General features: G+C 43.6%; 1 protein-coding gene across 4 annotated transcripts in view; it reads right to left on the reverse strand.

The window, feature by feature from the left end:
* Positions 1-3,477: 3,477 nt before the first annotated feature.
* The window catches only part of LOC311230580 (CMP-N-acetylneuraminate-beta-galactosamide-alpha-2,3-sialyltransferase 1-like), a 51,550-nt gene continuing 27,738 nt past the window's right edge, over positions 3,478-27,289 (reverse strand). For all 4 annotated transcript variants that reach the window (XM_084316899.1, XM_084316901.1, XM_084316902.1 and 1 more), the window contains 3 exons: positions 10,111-10,156; positions 9,503-9,622; positions 3,478-6,796 (listed from right to left, as the gene is read on the reverse strand). In XM_084316899.1, coding sequence (XP_084173025.1) covers positions 6,629-6,796; positions 9,503-9,622; positions 10,111-10,156 — 334 coding nt within the window. In that variant the 3' untranslated portion in view covers positions 3,478-6,628. The remainder of the gene's footprint in view (positions 6,797-9,502; positions 9,623-10,110; positions 10,157-27,289) is intronic.

Here is a 27,289-nt window from a genome sequence, read left to right on the forward strand (position 1 = left end):
GTCGTGGCCCAAGATAAGCTCCAAAAGCAGTGTGGAACTTCAAGAACTCGCCGACTTCCTGCGCAGCTGTGAGGCTGCCATGTCTCAGATCAGAGGTCTTGAAAAACTTAATGATTGCAACGAGAACCAGAAAATACTCTCTATACTTACACAGGTAAAAGGGCGCGCTCATAGGTCTTGGAATGCGCAAAGACCGGTTTTATCATAAACATCCCCCAGAGTGTGGACTCCTTTCCTTTCCCATTGAGGGTTGCTAATGGATTTATGCCCAACAATTAATAGTTGGTTATGAAATATTGGAGATTCGAAGTGCCATGGGCACTTGATAGTACAAGATCTTTGTGGGTTACGTCATGTTTGAATCACATGGGAGATGATGGAACCAAATTGTAATTGAAATTTTGTAATCAGGGTGTTGGAGTATACAGGTGCAGCTCGTTAAATTAGAATATCGTGGAAAAGTTATTTTATTTCAATTGAAAAAGCGAAACTATTATAGATTCATTACACACAAAGTGAAAGGGGAGCATTGAGCTAACAAAGGTTATTCTGGGCAGTACGTACATTTCTATTATGGGTGCTCGGGCCTGTAGCGAGTTGGGAAGGCTTGACCATCTATTGAGATCGTGAAGTATTTTGTTGTATGTGCCTGTATAGTCAGGGCCGGATTAACGACCGGGCCGTTTGGGGCGCGGCCTGTGGGCCTCTAGTGACAAGGGGCCTCCAATTTTTTTTTTTTAAATTAACTTTTTTTTTTCTCTTATTTTTGGATCGATGTCATACTGACACTGAAATGAAAAAATATTTCATCAACTAAAATATTTAGTCAACAAAAATATTTCATCAACTACAATATACAGTACGTCACACCCCGTGCCTCTCCCTGCCGTCTGCAAGTGGCTAATCTTGAGTTTCCGACCCCCCAGTAATATAACCATGGATAAATCCAAGAAAAGGAAAGTCTGAGGAAAATAGAGGGTTTAATTCAGCGTGGACAGATTAATTTGCTTTCACGACTAACAATGCAGGCTTACCTATCTATGCCTGATATGTGGTGCAAAATTTGCGAACAACGAAAAATTTACTTTTTATTTTATAGATTTTCCACAAATAAGGGAAGGACTCAAATAGAGCTGCATAGTTCAGGGTTTTATTTCAAAGTAGGTCTACAGATGCCAGTGTTGTTTTTCTCCTTTTCTGTGTTTTATTTCAAAGTAGGTCTACACATGGTAGTCTTTTTTTTAAAGTGGACTACTTTTTATTTGATAAATGTTCCACAAATAAGGGAAGGACTCAAATATACCTGAATAGTTCAGGGTTCCTTTTCATAAGAGTTTGAGGTTTTCCTTTGTTATAACAGGTAAAAACAGCAATAAAAAGTCAAAACTTTTCTTTTTGTTGCTTTATAATTCCATTAATGTAATAAGTATAAAGTATAATAAATTGCAAATTACTTTGGGTATGCAATTGTCAGGCGTTTTATGCTAAATGTGAGGTATGCTTGGGGATATATAAAATGTTATACACTGTGTTATCTTCTTTTAAGGGTAAATAGGTTGTGCGGCTCCCTGAGCATTTTATTTTGTGGGAGGTGGGAAAAGTGGCTCTTTTGATAGTAAAGGTTGCTGACCCCTGGACTAGACGTATAGGGAGGGCTGGAAATCTATAGTGCTCCCTCTGTCCTGTGGAGGGCGGCAATACGCCTAGACGCGTAGTCCGCCGGAAATATACAAGAAGAAGAAGAAGAAGACGCCCGCGTCTAGTTTTTTACCAACGGATTTCCAGTTTCGCATTCGCGTTCTGCGATCCGATTGGCCACTGACGTTTCTGGTGCGATCTGATTGGCCACTGACGTTTCTGGTCATGTGACATGTGCGCCCAATCGCGTGACGCGCCCATTTCCGCCTCGAACAGCCTGCAAACTACCTAACGCCTAGTTTATCACTGGTTAAGCTTAGGCGACTCTTTCGAAGTTGGTTAAGGTTAGAGTTTGGAATCAGGGCTGGTGTTCTATCGCCCTACTCTAAGACAAACTCTAACCTTAACCAACTTCGAAAGAGTGCCTAAGCTTAACCGGTGATAGAAACAGGCGTCACACGATTGGCGCAGATGTCACACGCCCAGAAACGTCAGTGGCCAATCAGATCGCAGAACGCAAACGCGGAACTGGAAATCCGTTGGTAAAAGTAATCAGGCGTCACGCCCGCATCTCCACATCCCAGCCCCGACACGAATGAGGCAGATTGGGATCATGACAGACAGCAGAGACCCGCCGGTGCTGATAGTGGATATTCTTGGAGCCCGCAGCCCAAAACAGATTGAAATCTTGAAGTGGAAAAATGCTGCTTTAGAGTACATGATTAGAAATACAAAACAATGAATTTTTTGGAAAAAAAACTTTACAGATGTGTTCCATAGACCCACAGGAATTGTGTAAAGTTGCCCAAATAGTGAAAGGAATAGCAAGACACAGGACCTTTAATACTACTTGCTCACTCAAAATATTCATTAATTAGAAAATATCTTCACTGGCACAGTGCTTAATTCGGTATACAGATTCAGCACTATGGACAGGTGTCCTCCAAAAAAATTATAATTTATAATGTATTTGTCCATGTTATTCAACAGTAGGCTATTATGAGCCAACGAAATTAGTTAGATTGGACATTTTGATTAATTATTTCAAGTGGAGAATTGAGAAATTCTGAATTACTGTATGAATTTCAGGACCCTGTCTATTATTATTATTTGTTTATTTAGACGGGACAGAGCATATTAATGGACACTACAAATAAATGCAGTGTAAATACACTGGATTTAGCAAGGATGATAGTTTTCATCCGCAGTCCCCACACAAAACATAAAAACTAAACAGGCAGGCAGTGAAGCATATGCTACGAGACAAAGCATAAAAACATACAAAAAACTAAGTACAAGGTATAAAGTTGTAGGATGTTGTCAGGGTGCACTACTATACTATTTGACTATATGGTTACAGGTTTGGTTGTCGAGTAACCATTTGTTTTAGATTGAACTTAAAAGATGGAAATTATGTACAATCTCTTATGGTAAATGGTAGATCATTCCAGATTAAACATCCCTGGACTGAGAGGGTGTTTTTACCGAAGGCGGTTTGCCGGCCGGGTACTTCGAAATCCCCTCTAGTGGTTGCCCTAGTGCTGATTCCTCTATCGGGCTTCCTTTCTATGAATTCCCTCAAAGGGCACAGACCATGTAGGGTCTTGATAATAATAATAATAATAATAATAATAATAATAATAATAATAATAATAATAATAATAATAATAATAATAATAATAATAATAATAATAATAATAATAATAATAATAATAATAATAATAATAATAATAATAATAATAATAATAATAATAATAATAATAATAATAATAATAATAATAATAATAATAATAATAATAATAATAATAATAATAATAATAATAATAATAAATTGTATTCGTATTGCACTTTTCGTTCACTAGGATCCCAAAGTGCTACAGGGTTAAAACATAGTTAAACATTTTAATAATTATTAATAAAAAAAATTAAATACAGAGTAAAAAAATAAATAAAAATAGAACATAGTTAGAAACATAGTATAAACAGAAAATTAAAGGCAACAGCACAAAAAAAAATATATCACAAGAAAAAAAAACTATAGCCTGTTTAAAAACTTTAAAATTGGCAAATGTGACAGTGGTGATGAGTGAGGTTTTTTATCGAACACTTTAAGTGCACTGCACTCTTTTATAGCTGTTCTATGGGTTTGAGAATTCAAATGGGTATGAGTGAACAAAGCAGTGAGTGCTTGAGAGGTTAGTCACTTTACTAAAAATGCTTCAGATATTTCTATGAATAGAACAATTAGATTGGACATTTGATTATGTATGTCATCATGCACAAGCACAATAAAACGAAAATAAATAAAGAAACCCATTATTATTTATTTATCCCAAATTAACATTCTGACGGCCGGTCTGCAGGCAGTCAGCCAATGCACGTCGCTATATAATTACTGTAACTGTGCTGTAGTGGGTAAAGGGTTAAAAGTATATAAAAAGTAAAAAATATATAGATATATCAGTCCAATGACATTTCCATAGGTTAACCTCTTCCACCCGACGGGACCGGTACCGGGCATCGTGTGAGGTTTTTGTCCGTTGCTCACCTACTCGCTCTGTTCCTTTAAGCCTACTCGCTCTGTTCCTTTAGTTTTCTGTTAATCAATTGCATTCTCCTCACCTCACTAGCCCCCACCCTCGCGTTCGTTACTCTCGTTTGCTCTTCAGCAGCCACACCCTTGGACTACCTGTCATGATGTGTTTGATTGGTCTGGTGCCGAACACACACTTCTAGTTAAAGTATCAATTACCTTCACGCACCTGAGGTGCATTCTAATTAGTTCCCCTTTGGGCTTTAAGTACCTCGCTCTTCCCCTCTGGCCTTGTCGGGTCGTTCCGTATCATATCTCTATCACCAAGACTCCTTCGGGAGGTTCTCTGTCTGTTATGCTGTTTTCATCTCCGGCATGAGATGCGCTCTAGCCTTCGCCTCCTGTCGCCGTTTGCCTGGAAGGAGACACTGGACTGCGCTCTCTAAACTTCCACGGGAGGTATTCCAGTGTTCCACTTCAGACCTCCGCGCAGCAGACGTCCAGACGCGCTTCCAGACCTCCGCGCCAGATGCACTCAAGCCTTCGCCTCCTGTCGCCGTTTGCCTGGAAGGAGACACTGGACTGCGCTCTCTAAACTTCCACGGGAGGTATTCCAGTGTTCCACTTCAGACCTCCGCGCAGCAGACGTCCAGACGCGCATCCAGACCTCCGCGCAGCAGACGCCCAGACGCGCATCCAGACCTCCGCGCAGCAGACGCGCTCTTCACTCCAGACGCGCATCGCTTCCTAATACTCTACGGGAGGATGCGTCTCTCCGAGCCGGCGCGCTCTTCCGCGCAGACGCGCTCTTCACTCCAGACGCACATTCAGACGCACTCCAGATGCGTCCTCCGTACCGGCGCGTACTCCAAGCAGACGCGCACCACTCAGACCTCCGCGCCAGATGCGCCCTCGCTACCGGCGCGTACTCCAAGCAGTCGCGCACCACTCAGACCTCCGCGCCAGATGCGCCCTCCGTACCGGCGCGTACTCTAAGCAGTCGCGCACCACTCAGACCTCCGCTTGGACAACCCGTTCCCCGTGGCTTCCCGCTCTCTTTACGCACAGCGCCTGGGTGAGTTTTGGCAAGACTGTCTTTGACCCTATTCGTTTTTCGTGTGTTTTATACACTGAAGAGATCCTGTTTTTTGTCTGACTGTCACTCTCCCTGTGCCTGCTTTTTTGGATAGTTCATTTGGGATAATATTTGCTTGAACATCGCTCACTGTGTGTATTCACACCGAAGATATTTTCACTTGGATTATTATTGGGACTTCGCTCACAGTGTTTTTTGCACCGAAGATTCAATCACGTGGATTTGTGTTTGGGACGTTACTCACAGTGTGTATATACACCGAAGATTCATTCACTTGGATTACTCTGTTTTTTGGGACAAGTCACTTCTCCTGTCACCTGCTCTGTTCCCCACTGTACTCTGAGCTAACCCGCTCCCTCTCTCCCTCTCGGTCCCGTTTACCACCTGGGAGATCTGCCGAGAGAAATCTGCAGAGCGGCTCTGACGACACCGTCTGCTTCCCCAGACGACCCATCCCGGGAGAAGCTGCAGAGCAGCAACATTCATCTATGCTTGTATCCCAGTCTTTGTTTGTTCTCTCCCCAGCCCGCCTCCGCGAGCCTCTGTCCCTGTTTTCCCCTCCTAGTCTTCCTAGTCCTCCCTGTCTAGTCCTCCTAGTCCTCCCTGTCCCCAGCCCGCCTCCGCGGGCCTCTGTCCCTGTTTCCCCACTCTAGTCCTCCTAGTCCTCCCTGTCCCCAGCCCGCCTCCGCGGGCCTCTGTCCCTGTCTCCCCTCTCTAGTCCTCCTAGTCCTCCCTGTCCAGTCCTCCTAGTCCTCCCTGTTCCTGCCTTGTCCCTTGCCCGGGCCCTGCCTTCCCTTAGCCTTCCCCTTAGCCAGCTCGCCTCTTAAAGGCACTGTGCCTTTCCCATTCTTGTTATCCAGTAATTTGTGTTCTCCCTTAAAGGGACAGTGCCGTTTTTCTGTGTGTTTCAATAAATGCCCAGTTCTTGGCTTACTCTCATACCTGTCTTGTGTTGTGCGATTGGGGTCGGTTACAAACCATAACACATCGTCTATTATAATAACATTTAACATTTTAAGCATTTTATGAGCAAACACAATTCATTAGATTGGACATTTGAAAACGGTCTTGAACATGTCTGGACATTATAGCCTGCGAACGTTACCACGTAAACTTTTTTTTCACCAGTTAACCTGATAGGCGTGCTGATCAGCAGTAATGCAACAAACTTTTAAAATAACCCTTAGATTGCGTTGTCTTCCTGACAACAATTATTAAATACTGAGACATGTTTCTTTAATATAAATGCGTACAACTTTCAAATCAAGAGGGATTCGCGACTCCTTGTGGAACTTTGGTGACCCGTAGTGGGGGTCGGGACCCCCAGGTTGGGAACCACTGGTATATTCTATAATAATTGCTCAATATCCTCTAAAGAAATGTATTTTTTGTTTGTTAGATAGTTCCACAATAAGTTTATACTCAAACATTCCATCATGTTGTCCAGTTTTCAGATTTTTGTTTTTCAGTTCTTCCCAATAGTGGCTCCAGTTTCCATCTTTGTCTTCCCCAAATCCGAACACATTGACCTGGGAAGACAGACAGACAATGGGCCTCATTCTCAAAGCGATATAAGAACAGATTTCATTCTTAACTAGCATTTCTTCTTATTTTGTTCTTACCTGGGATTCAGCAATGTTTTCTTATTTTTGCTTTTCTCTTAGGCAAGACCAAATTCCTACCCAGATAAGAAACTCTTACCCAAAAAAAATAACTATACCCTTCGTCAATCGCCCCCAAATACGTCTTTAAAATCCCTGAACTTTTGAATAATTATTGGCGCTCTGCTTCTGAAATGGATTATATATTGCTGTTAGAACAGTTACATGCACTGGCCGGGTCGTACGCATAGAACGCATATCTCTATTTGCTGAGCCAGATGAGTGGCTGATTAACCGTTTCAGATTGAGATGTATGCAATACTCTGGAGCATCAACTCAGACACAACACAACGCAGTCGTCCAGTATTGACAAAGCCTACATTGCTGGAAAGATTAATTTCGCACATGTACAATACGTATACGTATAAATCTTTATTTGTCAGATAAAATGTTCATTCAATCAATCACTGCGCAGGTGATTGATTGAAGGAAAATTGTATTAACAGATTGCAGAATGGGTACAATACAGTACGGCTCAATACACACAATTATTAAGGGGATGCAGACCAGAGAAAGACTTTCGTCTTGTTTACATCAGGGTCTCCCATTTTCAATTCATAATGAGGGTGCAATTAGCACAGTGCAATCCATTCTTTGTGGATCTAGCCCTGAGTCGTGAGACATGTGTGCGTGTGCGTGTGCGTGTGCGTGTGTGTGTGTGTGTGCGCGCGCGCGCGCTCGGACATGCGCTAAGGCTGCCTCGCTAAGCCGTTTATTTATTTATATTTATTTATTTCTGGAGCATGTATCCAATCTCAAGCTGTTTTGCACACGCCTCATCCGCCTTATAAGGAGCAGCCGGGACATGTCTGTATGCAAATTAATTGAGCGCGAACGCGCATTTGAGTTTAAGAACAGGTGGGATTCATCATTCAACACACCTGGATGAGAACGGATTTGGACTTTAAGAACGGCTTGATGAATGTGGCGGTAGCTTTTATTATTTTTCTCTTAACAGACAGGTAAGAAAGAATATAAGAAAAATAATAAGAGAGTATTGGTGAATGAGGCCCAATGTTACATGAATGGAGCATGGACTTAACCTTTATATTCGATTTTATTTTTCTATTTTACTAATGATTTGCCACAAATATCTTTTAAGTCCCTCGGTGTGGCCACTGATCCGGTCTCAACTACACCATTTAGTTTGCTGAAGAAGTGATGTTTCTTCATGACAAGGTTACACAGTACAGGTTTCTATATATATATATAATATAATACCACCTCACAACCCCCAACAACAGTCTGTTTAAGCTGCTGTGGTCAGGCAAGCTCCTACGGTCACACGCTGCAAGAACAGAGAGACTCCGACTCAGCTTCTTCCCCCAGGCCATCAGAACACTGAACTCTCCACTCACAAATACACATGCGCACACACACGCATGCACGCACGCACGCACACACGCACTCACACTCACACACACACACACACACACACACACACACACACACACACACACACACACACACACACACACACACACACACACACACACACACACACACACACACACACACACACACACACACACTCATGCGGCAACCGCTAAACCAATCACTTTAAACAAAATGTCAAAATGTCACAAAATGTCACAAAAATTGAATCCTTAGAAACACTTTAAAAGAAGGAGGTACTGTATAGTTTAGATACATTAAGAGTTAACTGTATATTGCATAGTAGTGTATATAAGAACCAGTTTCTCAGGAACCTAGCATGTCTTTTTTTAACATGCATATCTTGTCATGTATGTCATATGTTATGATGAATTGAAAATGGGGGACCCTGATGTAAACAAGACGAAAGTCTTTCTCTGGTCTGCATCCCCTTAACAATTGTGTGTATTGAGCCGTACTGTATTGTACCCATTCTGCAATCTGTTAATAAAATGTTCAATCAATCAATCAATCAATCAATCAATCAATCAATCAATCAATCAATCAATCAATCAATCAATCAATCAATCAATCAATCAAGCATGGGGGAGGGGAGGAACAGGTATGGGCAGGGTAATAGAAGAAATACATAAATATAGGCAATAAAATTAAATCTGAATATAGAAATATGAGAATAATAAACAGTGTAAACAAGATAATTAACCCTGAATATATGATTTTGCTTGATGCGCAACTTAATGGGGTAGCTCCCCCCCTGTCTCTCTCTTTCAACACAATACAAATCCATCTACCAGACACCCACACAACGCAAGCCCTTTTCACACAAAAATCCTGCATTCTCCATTCACTACCTCCATTCTGCCGGCTTGGGTTTGTTCACACTGAACACCACCGTGGCTGTTGATAATGTGGGGGAGACCTTGCTGGTCACGGAAAAAAAAACGATAAATATTTCTGGGGGTCCAAACAAAAAGACCAGCTAAGAACAACTACGGGTAGTTTCTTAATTTAACTGCATATCTTGTGTCTTATCTATTTTATTTTTTCTATGCTTATTTTATTCTATTTTATTATTGTATTTTGCACAATCAATGCAGGCATGACCACCCGCATTACACTGTATGCTCTGGTATGTATGTGACAAATAAACCTCTTGATTCTTGATTCTAATATATTTACCTCGTCACAGATGTGCATGCTGAGCAACACGGCCAGGAAGCCAGTGGACGGTTGTGCTCCCTTCTTCTTCAGCCACATTTGATGAACATATCTCATGAAAGCAGGATGGAGGACTGACACCTGTGTGGGTTATGAATCAACAGTTAACCTATGGAAATGTCATTGGACTGATATATCTATATATTGTTTACCTTTTATATACTTTTAACTAGGGATGCTCGATATTGGCTTATTTACCGATACCGATATACCGATATTGTCCAACTCTTAATTTCCGATACCGATATCAACCGATATCAACCGATACCGATATATGCAGGGTTCCCCCCCCCCCCCCCCCCCCCCCAAAAACTGAATAATTTCAGGTAATTAACATTACATATGTCTTGTTGTGGAATTAACATAACATTATGCATACTTTTGACAATAAATAAAATCAGAATTAGTTCTTACTTGCTTGCCTGGGTAAATAAATGTTATAGAAATGTATCGGTAGGTCAATAATATCGGACGTCCCTACTTTTAACCCTTTACCCACCACAGCACAGTTACAGTCATTATTTGTGACTCATTGGTCAAAATGGAAGACCTGTTTCTGTTTTACTCACCAAGTCCTTGTTCCCTGTTATCTTTGCTTTCACGGGCGTGCGCGTTCTGTTGGATGAAATGATACAAGAACATTTAAGTGTGTGTGTTTTTCTTTTGCAAAATGCGTTATATCTCATTCTGGCTTCAGTGGCTTGCTTTGTCCTATTGGAGTGGTCTGGTGCCAATAGGCGCCCACTGAAATAATTTTACTCAATGCACCAATCAGGGCCACACCCCTCTGCTTTGCATATCATAAGCATGTGTGGTAGCCGCATAATCTCCCTCCCGCTTGTTTCACGCTGAAATTTGGCTCACTAGCATCTGTACTGTATAGGGAGGTGTAGTCTGACGTCACTTTGGAGCGCCCGCGAGGTCCACCCGTATAGGGATTTATCATTGGGAAAATGGATTATCGGCTATTTTAACAATTCTGCCTCATGAACATTGGAAAACTTTCCATTTTTGCACAAAATGAGTTTCCTTCTATCACTAACATTATTGTTTAACTTCTTCCACCCGTGCGGTCCATCGGCGGAACGCAAATGACATCACGTCATAAATCAATCTCTCCAGACTCGTCTAGACTACTGCAATTCGGTTCTCACCTGCCTCAATAAATCATCCATAGACCGCCTCCAGTTCATCCAAAATACTGCTGCAAGACTGCTGACCAGATCAAGCAGAAGGTGTCACGTCACTCCAGTTCTAGCCTCCTTGCACTGGCTTCCTATACATTTTAGAATTAATTGCAAGGTCCTGGTGCTCACTTCTAGAGCTCTGCACGGCCAGGCACCAGAATAGTTAACCGACCTGCTGGAACCATATGTGCCCAGCAGGACCCTGAGGACAGCTGACCACCAGGTTGATCACCAAAGGTGACAGAGCCTTTCCATCTGTAGCGCCTAGACTCTGGAATGCCCTTCCTCGTGGCCTAAGAGCTGCAGCGTCTGTTGAAATCAGCTAAAAACATTACTGTTTAAACAGGCCTTTGGGTAATGTTTGAGCTTCTCTGTGAAAAGTGCTATATAAATAAACTTTACTTACTTACTTACTTACTTACTTACTTACAGACTGTTTGACAAAGGTATCGTTTTATTTTTCAAACGTATTCAAGTATAAACATCATAACCATGTCACAACAGCAGTTATAATGTATATGAGCTCATCATGGACCCCGCCCTGATCACCGACTTCCATCATTCCCATCTGGACAAGCCGAGGCCGGGCAGGTCGCCATGTGGCTCCCGTGGAGGGGGGGGGGTACTCTGAGGGCTGGCCCAGCACTGCGCGCTTCTCAGCGTCAATTACCATCACGCACCTGAGAGGAGTTTCCAATCAGCTCGTCGGGAGGACTCTTATACACGGTTTGCAGAACATTCATTGTCGGGTTGTTTTGTCACCACCAACTCTACTGCTGTTCCCTCTCGTGTTTCTCCAGTGCGAGACGTTTCGCTTCTCCGCCGTCCCTTGGAGTTTGTTGCTGTTTTCTCACTCTGCCTCACCGTGGACCCGTGCCTCGTTTTCCACTTCGACCTTGCTCCTGGTGAGTCTTTTGGAAGACTATTTTTCTATGAACTTATATCCTCGTTTTTGTCCTGGACTCACTGCCTTCGTCCGTTTTTGTGTGTTTCCTTAAACACTGCAGAATTGTTGAATTGTTTTGTTACTGGACTCTGCCTCGTATTTTCTACGTTTGGGACTAATGACATTCTACGTTTCTTTTTCCCCCTCGAGTGGGATAGCATAAAGCTGCAGTGCTGCAGAGCTGCAGAGCCGCAGAGTCAACCTTGCTAAAGGCAGAGCTGCAGAGCCGCAGAGTCAACTCTGCTAAAGGCAGAGCTGCAGAGCCGCAGAGCCCAACTTTGCTAAAGGACATTCCCCTCAAATGGAGTAACATAATTGTCGCACAATTCTGTTTGTGAAAATAAATACGCCCTTCGTTTTTGGCTAACTCTGAACTACCCGTCTGTGTCGTGCTGTTGGGGTTGCTTACAAACCATAACAAATACGTAGGTTAAAGTGTTATTCGATAGATTTTCATTTTCGTTTTGATGTTGTTTAGTTTGCGAAAGTCGACCATTTTGGAAAATTTGAACGTCGGGAATTGTAGTTTCTTTGCGGCCATTTTGAAGAGAACACAGAGAGCTTTCGATGAGCATTGGAATTTTTCCGAACAACACTTCCCAAAGGCCTCTATGGGGTTTGAAGCTAATTACTTCTGTATACATTTTTTTTTATATCTCTTATTACTCGGGATAATAAACCACAAAACGTAATATTCAGATTTGAAATTAGTAAAAAAAATGGTGGCACCCTGGCAAAAATAAAAAAGCTACTGTACATACAGTAGATTTCATTATCTGTACTTATGCATGCCTTATGATACTAAATCCAAATTGAACTCTGGCATTTGAAATATAAGATTTGGCACAATCCATAAATGTGCGAAATGGCTATAATAAGGTCATTTATAAGCCTGCTATTCTATTCTATAATAATATTTCAAATAGCATTGGTCCGGATGGGAGACTTCAGTACTGTATCTACAAAACCTTCTGTTTAATCATCTTCACTTTATTAATTTCCTTAGATTTTTTGTACACATGATCTCAAGAAGGTACCATAGCATGGTATTATTCACTGTCAAAGATGCAAAGAAAAATCATTATTCATATTCTCCTTTTTCATCACAATTTAAGCAAGCCTAGTAATAGACACAATATTTCTGACACTGGGAATACATTCACTGAGGTCCATAGATGTCCCTAGATATGAAAAATACGCAAATGGACCTTGTAGAAGTGGAGCAATATTCCATTTACTTAGGTATGTATTTTAGGCGGATTTTCAGAAAATTTCAGGGGGAAAAAAAGTACTGTGTTTAGCGGGTATTGGGGTGGGGCTAGCAGTTAGCGTAGCGTCGCCCCCTGTAGTTAGGTGTAGCCACCGGCAGCGTCGCGTAGCTAGCTGCTGGCATAGCATTGTGTGGGGTGGGAAGAAAGACGTCTCTGTTGGGAAGGGCATCTCTCTGTCGGTCTGGGAACAGGAGGGCGCGAGCAACCTGGAACCAATGGGATTTGGTGGTTGTCGTCTCTTGAGGCCTGACAGAGAGGGGAGCAGCCGGTAACCAACAGAGCACGAGGGGGCTAGCAGTGAGCGTGGCGTTGTCGGAAGCGTCACGTGGCTAGCTGCTGGCATAGCATTGACTGTGGGTGGTTTTTGTTCGGGGCGAGGGACTTTGTTGTAGGGGGGTAATGTTGATCAGCCGAGCTGTCACTCTGTACTCTGCCATTGTTGGTTGACAGAGTCGAGGGGGCAGGGGCTGATCTGGGGAAGGTATAAGAGGGTGTGGCACCCAGGGTGCGCTCTCTTGAGGCATGGGAAGCTATAGGGATGAGTCACTCGCGCACTGCATCCTGTTGAGAACTGTTGATTAAACAAAGACTGAGAAATAGCATCTGCCTCAAGAGTCATCAATAACGTTTGAAACCTCAAAACGTTACAATATTGTACATAGTCCTGTATATTGTGTGTTGTATATTGTGTCCTATATGTTACGTTTGTGTTTTATATTGTCTAGATTGTTTTAAATAACACAGTGGGAAGGGGGTAACATAATTAAAACTTTCAGTATGTCTTGCACAAATGGAAAACTGACAATAAAGTTGACTTTGATTCAGCCTAGCTTTGTTTTATTATTACATTTGAAACCATTTCAACATAGGCCTCAGACTGCATGTTAGGCAGGGACTACAGATGAAAACTAGCTAATTTGATTAATGTGCACATGGGTAAAATAAATAAACTTAAAAAAAAAGTTTTTAAAAGAAAACACCCGTTCAACTTACCCCAGAGATACCATATGTAATTAATTAGCCCCAACCGCTAAAATGGTACACTTTCATGCTAGGTTTACTACCTCATGTTGCATTATTATAGATGCCCCAACTGAGGTATAAAACCAATTTTAAATGATCTATGTTGGTCTAAACACAATTCTCATGAAACTGAATACATTCACTTCCATGAGTGAAAAAAGTGTTTTTGGACATACATGTCTAACCACTTTAGCCGTGTGGCTCTTACCTTCACAGACGCCATGCAATGGCGCCTTTCTCCTAAATTTCTGGTCACATGCTCACTTATTTTTACGGTTTCCTAGAAACAAGGGTTTGCTCAACTTACCCATAGTGCATCCTCAATTTACCCCAGTCTCCCCTAGTAGTTGAATATGTTTTACATAACCACATAGTGTAGTGTTTTGTAAGTATTGGATCAGTGTGGGTTGTCTACTGGTATTGGTATCCCCAAAAATATAAACAGTAAAAAAACGTTTTTAAAAGATTTATATATATATTTATTTTTTATAGTTTACAATAATAAAAAACAATCATTATTTTTCATCTCTGTGTTATAATAATTGTCTCCCTCCTGGAGAAATGTTCTATTTTATTTTTCTTACAATTTTCTCCGTCTTCTCCTTCTCAGTCTCTCTAACACTCTGAGGCAGTCACTGTCTGCTCAGGCTCAGCATTATTTTGATTGACATTGAGAATTTGAGAATATTAGGGCGGGTTGTCTTTTTCTCGCATCCACATTGTGGTTGGTTATGGACTCCACAACCAATTATTAGCCAATAAGATTCGAGCTTAATAAATGGGTTGGGTTAATGCCTACGCCTTAACACTGCCGCAGCCTGGCAGCCAAGCAGTCTAAGAGTCTTCAAATTTGCTGCCCTGGGCCAGAACCTTTCCATCGATTGACCAATCAAATCACATTAAAAGCTAAACGTGACAACAACAACGTCATCGCCTCGCGGGCACCTTGAATTCTCTAGTACTGTAGGTTGCAATCATGGAGGAAGGAGATATTGTCGACTAGCTTGCTTGCTAGCTAACATTATGTTGTAACGTTATGCAAGTCGTGTGAATGTCTAAACAAACGGCATTGTTTGATTGATTGATTGAAAACTTTATTAACGACGCAATGAAGCATATCACTAGTTAGAGGGGAAATTCGGATTCCTCTCTTGGATTCATTCATTGAGCAGAACTGAAATAAATTCGCTCAGCTGCAGAAAAGTTGAGGAGACAATACCCACAGGACTTGGAGGAGAACTTTGTTTCAAAAATCAACTTTGTGGATGAGTTTTGCCACTTTGCTTTACTGTCTGACTCTATTATCTACACATTTGGAGCAAGGCGCGTCAGCTCAGCAGCAACAATGGTGAGTAACCGAATAACTTTCCATAAGTGATGCCGCTGTGTGTGTGTGTGTCTGTGTGTCTGTGCGTGTGTGCGTGTGTGTGTGTGTGTGTGTGTGTGTGTGTGTGTGTGTGTGTGTGTGTGTGTGTGTGTGTGTGTGTGGAGCCAAACTATATGTTCTGCCGTGTCATAGCATACTGTGTTATTTTTTGATGGGCCCGAGCCATACTGTACATAGGGTGACCAGATGCAAAAAGTCCAAAAGCAGGACAACAGTAAGATTTTGGTGGGACAAAGTGGGACAAAGTGGGACAGATAGATAATGTAATTTTTTTTATTAGAATAACTCGTCTTCACCAAATAGATAAAGGTTAAATCAAAATAAAAACAAATTAAATACAGTATTATATCTCTCCACATTCATCTTGGCACTGGCAGCTGGCTTGTTACTACCTAACATCTGTTTTAAATATTCAAACTTTATCACTTGACAGGAATGTCTTGTGTTCGATATTTTTTTTTTTGCTTTGAAAAGAGGGACATCCTCTCAATATGTGGGACGCGGTCTCAAATGGTGGGACAGTACAACCAAAAGGGGGACACCTGGTCACCCTAACTGTACATGCAGGGCCGCCTCAGGGGGTGTGCGAGCAGTGCGGTCGCACAGGGCCTCGCGGGAAGGGGGGCCTCGCAAAAAAAAAGTTTTGCTTATATGCTTATATATTTCACATTAGACACGTTTGTAGAATGTGTCTGACTTCCTGCCTCTGCGGCTCTGCAGACTGCAGTTTTCCGGTTTCTGCGGATTTGCTGCTCTACAGATTTTAGGATAGTGTTTCCGGCCCGTCTGCCGTAATACCAAATAGAAGAAGAAGACACACGAGGTAGATAATTCAGCGCTATTCAGAGGAGCGAGGCGAGTGGATGTCTTTTCAAAAGCCGCATGGATCAGAAGAAATTACACCGTGGGCCAAGAAAGTCTCCTTCCAACTTTACCATTGGCGCCGGATTGATACTGCGTTATGGTGAGTCAACCTATGATTATATTCCCACGTGGACCTATGCTCTCTTTCTCTCTCTCTGGAGCCAAACTGGTCGACTAGCTAATATAGTACTACTAGTAGCTAACGGTGTGTGCCTGGTGTCAGCGCCTGTATTGCTTTTCTCATGTTGTAGTTTCAGTGGTAGTGCGTTAGCTCATGGTTAGCGATAGCCGGGTTGAGCTAACTGGCTAACTGATAGCATCAAAGTAACGTGCGCAGCCAGCAGCTAACGTCGTAGCTAGCTGCCGGCTAGCTGCCGGCTGCGCACGTTACTTTGATGCCATCAGTTAGCCTAGGCTAGAGTTAGCTGTTAGCTTGTGCTACGAGTCGACCATTGACATTAGCCGTGAGAATAGCAGGGGGTTCTGGCTTATTTTGTCCCGCCAGCGAGAGGCCTTTCGTCAACGTGGAGACCTGTGTTGCGGCCTTTCGCCCTGCGTTCCTTTTGTGCAGGTAAGATTAATGAAAATGTCATGACATTACCCCACTCTTCCTTCCTTCCCCTCCCGAATGTTTTGTTAATAACGATGTTTTTTTCCAGGCAAAACATATGCTACTTCACAACATTTGGAGATACGACATGTGCTGTGTGTGAATGTCTTGGTCGCTTGTGTAGCTTGGGTAGCGTTGGGCCGTTGGCCAAAGCTGTGTGTGGCCTGGTGTCACAGTACCTGGCTAGCCTATTTAGCTGATGTCGGCCATTGGCTCCTTGCTGCTTTGGTTTCTCTGGTATAGACCCTCTTCTTGTTGGATTTAAGTGTTGATCTTTGTCCTTTTGGATCTCTCATACATGCTCTAGTCTCTCTCTAACACACACACACATGACAAACACACATGTTCTCTCTCTCTCTCTCTCTCTTTCTAACACACACAGTCTGCCTATGGCGGCCTTTCTCGATGGCTAGGCTGTGCTCAAGCCAGGATCTTCAGTCACAGTGCTCAGGTATTCTGCCACTGTGTACTCTCTGTTTAGGGCCAAATAGCATTTCAATTTCTTTCCAATGTGTCTCTCTCTCTCTCTCTCTCTCTCTCTCTCTCTCTCTCTTGGATTTAAGTGTTGATCTTTGTCCTTTTGAATCTCTCATACATGCTCTAGTCTCTCTCTAACACACACACACATGACAAACACACATGTTCTCTCTCTCTCTCTCTCTCTTTCTAACACACACAGTCTGCCTATGGCGGCCTTTCTCGATGGCTAGGCTGTGCTCAAGGATCTTCAGTCACAGTGCTCAGGTATTCTGCCACTGTGTACTCTCTGTTTAGGGCCAAATAGCATTTCAATTTCTTTCCAATGTGTCTCTCTCTCTCTCTCTCTGTACACTGTATATTGACTGTAAAACGGGAGCTCTCTCTCGCTCTCTCTTTTGCTATATGTTGACTGTATCATGCCCCGCCTCGGGCAGCGCTATTATTTAAGAATATGTTGACTGTATAAAAAAAAAATAATAATATATATATATATATATATATATAATTTTTTTTTTTTTAACCTTTTGGGGGGGGGGGGGGGGGGGGGGGGCTCGCGTTAAATCTCACACAGGGCCTCGCATTTCTCCCAGGCGGCCCTGTGTACATGGTCTGCTTGGTTTGATCATGAGCCGCCGAGCCTGAGCCATACTGTATACTGTATGTCGGCAATATCTTGACATATTCCTATTCTATTAATAATCGCAGTCCTGACTCCTGTGTGCGGACTGCGTTGTGGGGGTGTTTGTTTACAGTCTCTGTATACACTATGGCAAGTATTTCATATCTTAACCAACATTGCAAGACGCTTATAATGGGAGGGAGGAAGGAAAGAGGGGGATAATGAGAGACAGCGAGCAAGAGACATACTAGGAGATAGAGAGAGAGAGAGAGAGGATTGATTGATTAATTGATTGATTGATTGATTGATTGATTGATTGATTGATTGATTGATTGATTGATTGATTGATTGATTGATTGATTGATGCCAAAAAAGGAAGGACAAAGATAATTCATCGTTCACCTTATGTAAACAAGACTAAAGTATTTTTCTGGTCTGCATCCTTTTAGCAGTTGTTTGTATTGAGCCATACTGTATTGTTATTTAGTGTGCATTTTTATTTTGTCACAATATTATTTGGCTTAAATATAAAACAAATGTGTAAAAAAAAATATATATATATATATTAATAAAGCTAATTTATAAATCTTTTTTTAATAAATCTTTTTTTTGGCATCCTCTGTTATATTACCCACGCGACGCCACTGGTGACCATGTCTACTGTAGAGGATTTTGTGCAGAATCCAAGTGAGTGTTTATTGGAAGTTAGCACAAAGGATTTATTAGGATATCATTATATTATGTTGAATGCTGTGCTTTGATCTATTTCTATATTTATTTGCATCTTAGTTTAGTCTGAGGTCACTAATTATTTTTGTAAGAGCAGTTTCAGTGCTGTAGTATGTTCTGAAGCCTGATTGAAATTCCTCCATGATGTTTTCTCTGAGAAAGGAGTGTATTTGAATTGAGAACATTTGTTCAAGTATCGTGCTGATGAATGGAAGATTGGATATCGGCATGTAGTTGGTCAGTACATTACTGTCTAGTTTGGGTTTCTTTAGTAAGGGTTTTACGATGGCTGTTTTGAATGCACTTGGGAAAATGCTTCTCAGAAGCTATGTATTTATAATATTTAGCACATGACTTGAAATTAGTGGTGGGACTCGATAATTTTTTTTATCTAATTAATTCAAGACTTTATAGTTAATTAATCTAAATTAATCGCATTTTAAACACATCAATATTTTATGCGAAAAGCAACGTTTTTCAATTTTAGTATACGAGTGAATCAATGAATATACATTATACATAAGTCTAAGCAGCAAAATCTTGTTTATTGGCTACTACACAGACCAACAGATCAATGCAATTTGATGCGCCAACTCGCAGCAGATCAACCGATTAGACAGCCTCTAGTTGCTCTAGGGTTGCCACCTTTCAGAAAAGGAAATAAGGGACACATGCAGCAGCGGCTGGTCAATAGGGGGCGGTAGAGCGCCGCCCACCCTGGTTGAGAGCAATGATAAGGTAGGAGAAGAAGAACTTGTGTTTTTTTATTTTAGATATTTTGAAGGCTTGAAGCCCTAAAAATAAACTAAACATGTTTCAAATGATTAATAATTACTATTAAAATGCACTATAACATTAATATAGCAAGTATAAATCATTTTGCATGCTATATTATTCTATCTCCTCTCCCCCCGTTTGTGATTGACGTCACGTCCGTCTATTAGAAACAACCTCCGAATCCGGGCGCTCTCCAAAACGCTTTGACGCATTGATTGATTGGCAAGTGGCCAATTGTAATGACTCTAGTAAATAAATGTTAGCATATCAATGGTCATAAATATGATCTGGGAGGCGGGCTTTGGGGAGCTGGGTGGTCGATGTTCCAGGCGCTCGCCTCCAAGCACTCTGTGCTCACGCCCCCCTCCACACTCTGACTCTGTGTTCACTTAAGGCTATACTCGGTCAACAACAACAACAACAACAACAACAAGCTATATGGCTGGACAGTGGACATCAACAGTCTGGACAATGGACGTATACTGTACACTTTATCAAGCCCTGCTGGACCGCGTTTGAACTAAACAAGTGAGTCGCGGTCGGATCTCTCTCTCTCTCTCTCTCTCTCTCTCTCTCTCTCTCTCTCTCTCTCTCTCTCTCTAATTTCGCCGCGGGTGGGGCATAACCACTCAGACTCAATGAACTCGACTTAACGTTGGAAACGGGGTAACGTTATGTCGAGTCAGTGTTTGCTTGGTCAGCTGTCCGCTTGCCCCCCCCTTCACCCCCCCCCCTCCCCTTCACCCCCCGCGCCCACCCAAAAGTATGTCACACCGGCCGCCACTGGACACATGTCATCGAGCGCATGCGTAGCGCGGTTTTGGGTGAAAATGAGCGGATTTTGTACATTTCTTCTTTTTTTTTTTTTTTTTTTTTTTTTTACTTTATTTCGGTTTTAGGGTTAGAGTTAGGTTAGGGTTATGTCATTTAATTCTTTTGGGGGAGCCAGCCCCCCAAACTCCTGAAATGCATAGAAATCTATGAAATCTAAATAAAACAATCAATGACATTTATATTTAAAATAGCTAGCCCCCCCCCCAAACCCCTAAAATACATAGAAATCTATGCATGTTGTGTTGTCTGCACTAAATGCTGTCACTTGATTTAATGATAAACCAAATTTCTCAAGGGATTGTTCTAGGAGAGCTACAATCCCGGCAACGGACTCATCTGGATTCTCAATGAAATCTAGCATTTTGTTGGTGACCCCACACTCTGGACTGAAGTATTGGACAGCAAGGGGAAACATCTTCCTGTTCCCTTTATTTGATGCATCCGTCTGTATGGAGAATGGGAGGGGTTTGTCTGATGTTAAGGCCTTGAGAACATCATACCACTGCCTTTGGAGCAAGGACGTCTTTGACCAGAGCCTCTGCCTTTGTTCTTCCTAAAGTCATTTTCTTCACTATTTTGGAATCATGTAGAGTATTTTGATTGAGCTTGTGTCTGTTGTAGCTGAGGTTGTGTTTAACCATGTGGTATACATGTGTCACCTCAGCTGGAGTAACCTAGAGGGGAGGAGTGGGATGATAAAATTTACATGAAATGAAATTGAACAGTATGACTTTTATATTGTTGTCTGAACACTATTTATTTATTTATATTTAAGTATTTATTTAAGTATTTTTGCATTTATGTATTTATGAATTATATAATTTATGCATGTATGAACTGTTAATCCATTATGAAGAATTCCGTTTTTCAGATGAGCATAACAACATAAGGGCTTAAATGGGCACACTATTTAATTATATTGATTAATATATATTAAATACATGTTTATTTATTAGACTTTAAAAACTCAACATTAATGAACAATCAATCATATTAGTCAACTGAAATAGCCTAGACTATGCACATCAGCAGCCAATATGTAGGCTCCTGGCTGCCAGGGCAGGTAAATAGAAATACTGACATCTAGTTAAAAACACAACCAGATAAATAAGATGTAATTAAGCATTACATCACGTGCAGGAGTGTGTTATGAGAATTTAATTAGAGCATGCCTAGGGGTGGTTGTTAGGCCCGAGGCGCAGCCGAGGTGTGTGTGTGTGTGTGTGTGTGTGTGTGTGTGCGCGTGTGTGTGTGTGTGTGTGTGTGTGTGTGTGTGTGTGTGTGTGTGTGTGTGTGTGTGTGTGTGTGTGTGTGTGTGTGTGTGTGTGTGTGTGTGTGTGGAAGAGGGGGGTGGGGGGGCATGTTTCCAGATGTAGAGAGAGAGACACAGACATTAATGAACTAAAAACTATCAATTAACAATGAGCGCACAAGCGGCCAGAAACAGAGATGGAAGGAACCGGGGATTACAACCAGGACTCAACCATCGAAACAACAAAGGACCGGCTAGCCTAGCTCCCCCAAGCAAACCAGGACCCAAGGCCGGAGCACCCCCCCTCCCCCACAGCAAACCTGGACCCAAGGCCGGATCATCCCCCCCCCCCCCCAACCAGACCGCGGGATGCATCTGGAATCAACAACGACCAGCCCCCCCCCCTCCTCTCAGACTTTCCAACAGACGAATACCATTCAACAGAAGACATCAACGCAATAATTAATTCCAATGGACGGGACATAATTCATTTGAACATTAATAGCCCTAAACTGGCTGAAATTAGACAAATGTTTCTAAACGGTAAGGCCAACAACTTATGTTTCTCTGATCTAAAAACGAGTTTACTCGTCCTTGGCGCTCAACGCATGGCAGCCAAGAACTAGTTCTGTATTCATAGTGGCTCCGCTCGGCGTCACTCATGCACTGTCCTCGCACGTGCACGCGCACTGAATAAAGACCACAATGTACCTTTATATCCCAATATTTGTCTGACCACACCCCTATCAGCTTCCCATATAAGCAGGGGTGGGGCCACCCCCTCGCCTCCCTTCTCGCTTTCACCACAAGGTAGTGCCTTCGGAGATCCCCACTTGACGTGTTGCTAGTAGGAGGAAGTTGGAAAACAAGAGATACGTTGACATCATATCTTTATTTTCTCTCTCACTATTTTCGAGAAAATACGGCGATATTGTCTTCGTACTGGAGTGTCTGGAAGATGATGATCATTCTACACCTCCGTCGGGTTTCGTATTGGGAGTTTATGCCGCTACATGCCTCTCAACTGCAGTCCTTCTTGCTGTGGCTGGTTGCGGTAAGACCTTCCAGCGACACAGCTGGACTGTAGGACGCGCCGCTGTTGTGAGAAGCGGTGGGTTCCAGGTTGGTGAGTAATGTTTTGCTTGCAAGCTCCACTTGTCTGTTAGTGCTATGGGGGCTAGCTGACAATGTTTACGAAAACCGGCCCCAGATTAGGGTCCCTTGTTCAGCCTCTTAGGCGACGGCGGAGGACCTTGTTCTGAAGCCCATTATAGTCAACTAGTGGGCCACGACCAGTAACACTGGTGCTCCCTGTGTTCTCTGGACGAGTGGATGTTTCTCTGTCACCGTGTAGGCCCCGTCTGTCATATACAAATGAGAGTATACCCTCATGAGGAAATATGGGCATGGATGTTCGTTATCGGAAGATCCGTGTTCAAAGTCAGCTGCAGCCCAGATGGGACTTGTGCTGGCTCCGTCGGATGTTGGTAAAATCACCGTTGTAAAACTGTGTTAACATCTCGTTTCTCTTCTCTCTTGAACAGTGAGGAGAGTTTTCAGAACGGCGGCATGTCTGAGGCCCCGTTTAGATGGAAACGCTAGCAGGTGAATCCGCAAAAATATTTTTTCAGATGTGCCTTTCGTTTATACGGAAACTGCGTTTTTACGGGGTGAAACCGTAAAAAAGTGAGACCACCTTCCAGGGTGGAATTCCTAGAAACGGTAAACCTTTGCGCTCTCGTCTAAACTGTCAAACCGCATAAAACGATGATGAAAGGGTCGTCAAGGCTCTCGTCGCGCCTACTGCTTACATCACAGGCATGCGCCAGTAGCCTAGAAGCGTAAAAAAAACAAAGCATGTCTGATTCTATCCATGGCGATCACCTGAAGGCTACATTGGCAGTACTTTTAAATACACAAGAATCTGTCCCGCGGCTATCACAACTATTATGACTGGACCCACTGTCTGTGAGTGACTCTGCTTTGGTCCAATCACATTCCCCACCCACACTCTGCGAATCAGAGGCAGAGTAGGGCGGGTCTTCACAGCACGTCATGTGACATATGTGCCAATCGTGTGACAGCAGGGCTCCGTTGTCTCGAGTTGTTACAGCCTCGTCTGCACGGAGAATTCCACCCCAAAACGCTTGTCTAAACGCAAAATTAAAAGTGAAACCGCAAGACGACTTTTGCGGTTTCTGTTCAGACTTCCATCCCAAAACGCTCGTCTAAACGTAGCCTGAGTGTGGCTTGTTATGTCATTGTGTACAAGTTCAGGTGATAGCTGCGTAGCTTGCGGGAAATGTTAGCTTGCGTGCTAGTTGTGGCCTACCTAGGCTAGGCTAGGAAACGTTAGCTTGCTGCTATCGGCCGAGGGCGGCCGTTAGCTTAATGCTACACTGTTGAACGTGCTGTGATTATAACATGTTTTAAACACTCTTGACTACGACGTCATCTTTGACAGCGGATGTTCGTCGAACCTGCCCTGAGCCAGGCCGGCGAGGACTGCGTCAACAAGGAGCACCGTAGTGGCGGGTCGGAGCAGGGTGTTGCCCGTGTCGTCAAACACAGGAGGCTGTGTTACTTCGGTGCCATGTTAGAGACTACAATTCGCTTGATCTGCGCTCCCGGTAGGCAAGGTCCTGACCAGACCTTGAACACTTCTTCTTGCTTTCCCTTCTAAATGTTTTGTAAATAACGATGTTTTCCAAAACGAGTGTTGCTGCACTACATTTAGGATACGACGCGAGTTATGTGTGAATTGTCTTGTCACTGGTCTCCATGCAAATCGGGTTATTGTTACAGATGTGAAAATGATCTGGTTTGTTGTGTTGAGACACATTGTGTGTTTATGTACCGTGTACTCACAACTAAGGGGGTTAAACTAACCTATAAAGCTATGCTTAGTGACATATGAGTAAAGAATGATTCTTTTCTCAGCCTGTAATGACAATGAACAGTGTGTTCACATATTAACAGGTTTACCTGTTTAACTGGCCGTATTAAGAGTAAAGTAGGAGGGTTGTGTTTCCCCCCGGTTCCCTGGGGACTTCTTCATCCTCCTCTCAGACATGTTGTTACACTATATTGTGTCACTGTGTGGTAGGGATACGATGTAACCCTTAGCTTAGTTGTTGGGGTTGTGCTAACCGCTTGAGAAACTTTATTTTCCTAAAGAAAAGATTGTTTGGTCACTTTTTCGTGTGTGCTTAGCAAGGCCTGTGGCCGATACTAATCGAGAATTGTGTATTCTCTCATTATGAAAAACGGCGTTCCTCTGTAGAGTGTTTTTGCCATTTTTTATAGGTGATAATGGGTTGTGTGTGTCGTGTGACCTACAACTGGGTTGGGCTGGCCACAGAAGCACATGTGTAAGTCGGGTACCGGGGCTCTTGAGAGGGCCCTCTCTATTCTGTGTGTTTTCCTTAGTAAAAATCAGATAGCAGGTTGGCACATGCGCTGTGTGAAGCTGTTAGACGCTTCATGGAGCTGACTATGACTGCGTCATACTCTTTTTGTCATTACATCATATCATGGGTGTGGGGTCGTAAAGGGGTGAACTGGTAACCTTTCCTCCCCCTTTTTTCTGTTGGTCAGGGATAAACCCACCTGTCCTTCAAGGTTCCTGTCACGTTGCTGTTTGGCATGTTACAGGGTGAGGGAGGGGGGGGGGGGGGAGTTTCCTGGTCCCACGCCCTGGAATATTGGGCGTGTGCACCGCAGAAATTCCCCCGCCATAGAGTACGTCACTGTGCGCGTCTCTGTTGGTAGGACTTCCGTGTGCTGTTCAGGTCCATATGATGGATCTGTTTCGGGGGGTGGTCAGGGCTCCTCCTCACGAAGCTCCTATTCGGGCGTTCTGTGAGTTGGGACTCTCCTTCCATGTGAGGGAGCCTTCTCAGAGTACAGAGCCTCCTCCTCAGATTGTCAAGGTGAGTGGAACCTCAAGAAGGAGTCCTACTCTATTGTGTGTGTATTCGATTCAATTCGATTATTGAGTGTGTATGGGTTCAGTGCCTCCTCCCCGGAGAGCACTAAAACCAAACTTTTACATGGCTCAAGGTGCAATATATTCTTTTCAATCTGTACAGCTCGCGTGGGAAGTCTCTCTGGGGATTTCCGTCTCCTCCCTATGGGAGGGTGGTGGGATGTAAAAATGTGATTTTTTTTTACCCCCGGCTGTGTAGACTGGGATACATACTGTTGGTGCTTCCTTCTTTTCTATTAAGAAGAGTTGGAGTTAGGAAGCGTCACACCCCTCTTGTCGTTCCCCTGGGCGCCTTGGGGATTCAATGACAGGTCTAAATAGCCTGTTCATTGATGTGGTTGTGTCCCGACGCACTTATAGTGCTAGCTCGGGGTGTTCTGTAATCAGGCGAATGACTGGCACGCCTTGGTTGCTTGAGGTTAAAACGGCGTTTTTATAAAGCAACTGGGATGGAGGTTTTTCCTCTTCCGACGACCTGTTTTGGTTGTCGACGGATTCTCGTTCATATCTGGGGGATGATGACGGAATGGATCTGAACATATGTAGAGGGGTCTCACGCCCTGGGGGTGGGCCACCGGGCGCGGTTTGCACCGAACGTCTGGGTGGCGCCTTCTTTTCATGTTTAAGATCAACACGCATATCTGCCCCTTCTCCTGGAGTAGGCATGTCGGCGTGGTTAGGGCACGGGGCTGGTTCTGGTCACGCTGGTCCGGATCAGTTAAACCCGTTGTCCGCCGGGGATGCAGATCTGCTGTTCTGGTACCGTGAGGGACTTGGGCTTTTTCAGGGGGAAAATGCCAGGTCGGTCCGGGTGTCACAGGGTTAAGCGCTATGGAGACCCTGGTTGTGTACATTTTGTACTCTGCACTGTCGTAATGGCCATGCCAACCTGTACACGCTCGATCTCGTCAGATCTCGGCCGCTACGCAGGTTGGTCCTGGTTAGTACTTGGTTGGGAGACCGCCTGGGAATACCAAGTACGGTGTGCTTGGGGCTGGTTCTCCATTCTTTTCGCTCCTCTCTCACACATGGCCAAGAGGGGCCTGTTGGGGTGGTCTTTGACCTCCTCTGGTGACCCTGTGCTTCCCGTATCGCCGGGCCTGGTCCAAAGTAATGTTTCGTCGACCCGTAGGCCTGGGTTAACCCTTTTTTGAAAACTGAAACACTTGTACTGCGGTATAGCCGGTGTATACCCGCAGGTGTGTTTTGGAGTTTTTTCTTGAGGGGTTATAGGAACAACCACCGCATTGGGTAACACCAAGGTGGTTGATTCCCTGGTGTGTTGGAGCAGTGTCAACTCCCGGGTTACCCGGTTGAGGGTGCCCCTGCACGTTCATGACGTCTGCCAATCGTGTCAGCCTTCTCTGCCTCAACCCCTCTGGGTGGGTTTTTTTTTTAAATGGAGGCTTGGTCATGCAACAACGCCAGCATACGCCCCATCCGCCGGGGCGGCTGTTTTCAGCTGACTCCTTTGGCGCCTGTCTCGTCCACAGTGCTCCAGGCTCAGGTTACAGCCTGTTGCCTGGTTTTTCCCCGGTGCGCTGCCTGCTTCTGTTGGTTAACCTTTTTTGTGTGCTTACGGCCATGCTGACTGCCTGTTCTGCAGGGTCAGTGTGCCAGGTGGTGTGCTATTGGGGGGAAAGGGCCCGCTCTTGGAAGAAGAGGGGCCGTATCCGAATACGCTGGCGATGTGGGGGGCGGTGTCACTAAGTGACCGCCTGGTGGGGTCTTGATGCCTGGCGTCATTGACCTCTCCGGGCCCCCGTTTTCTGGGGGATCCA

This window comes from Notolepis coatsorum (genome assembly GCF_963971535.1).
Source record: "Notolepis coatsorum genome assembly, chromosome: 6".
NCBI lineage: Eukaryota > Metazoa > Chordata > Actinopteri > Aulopiformes > Paralepididae > Notolepis > Notolepis coatsorum.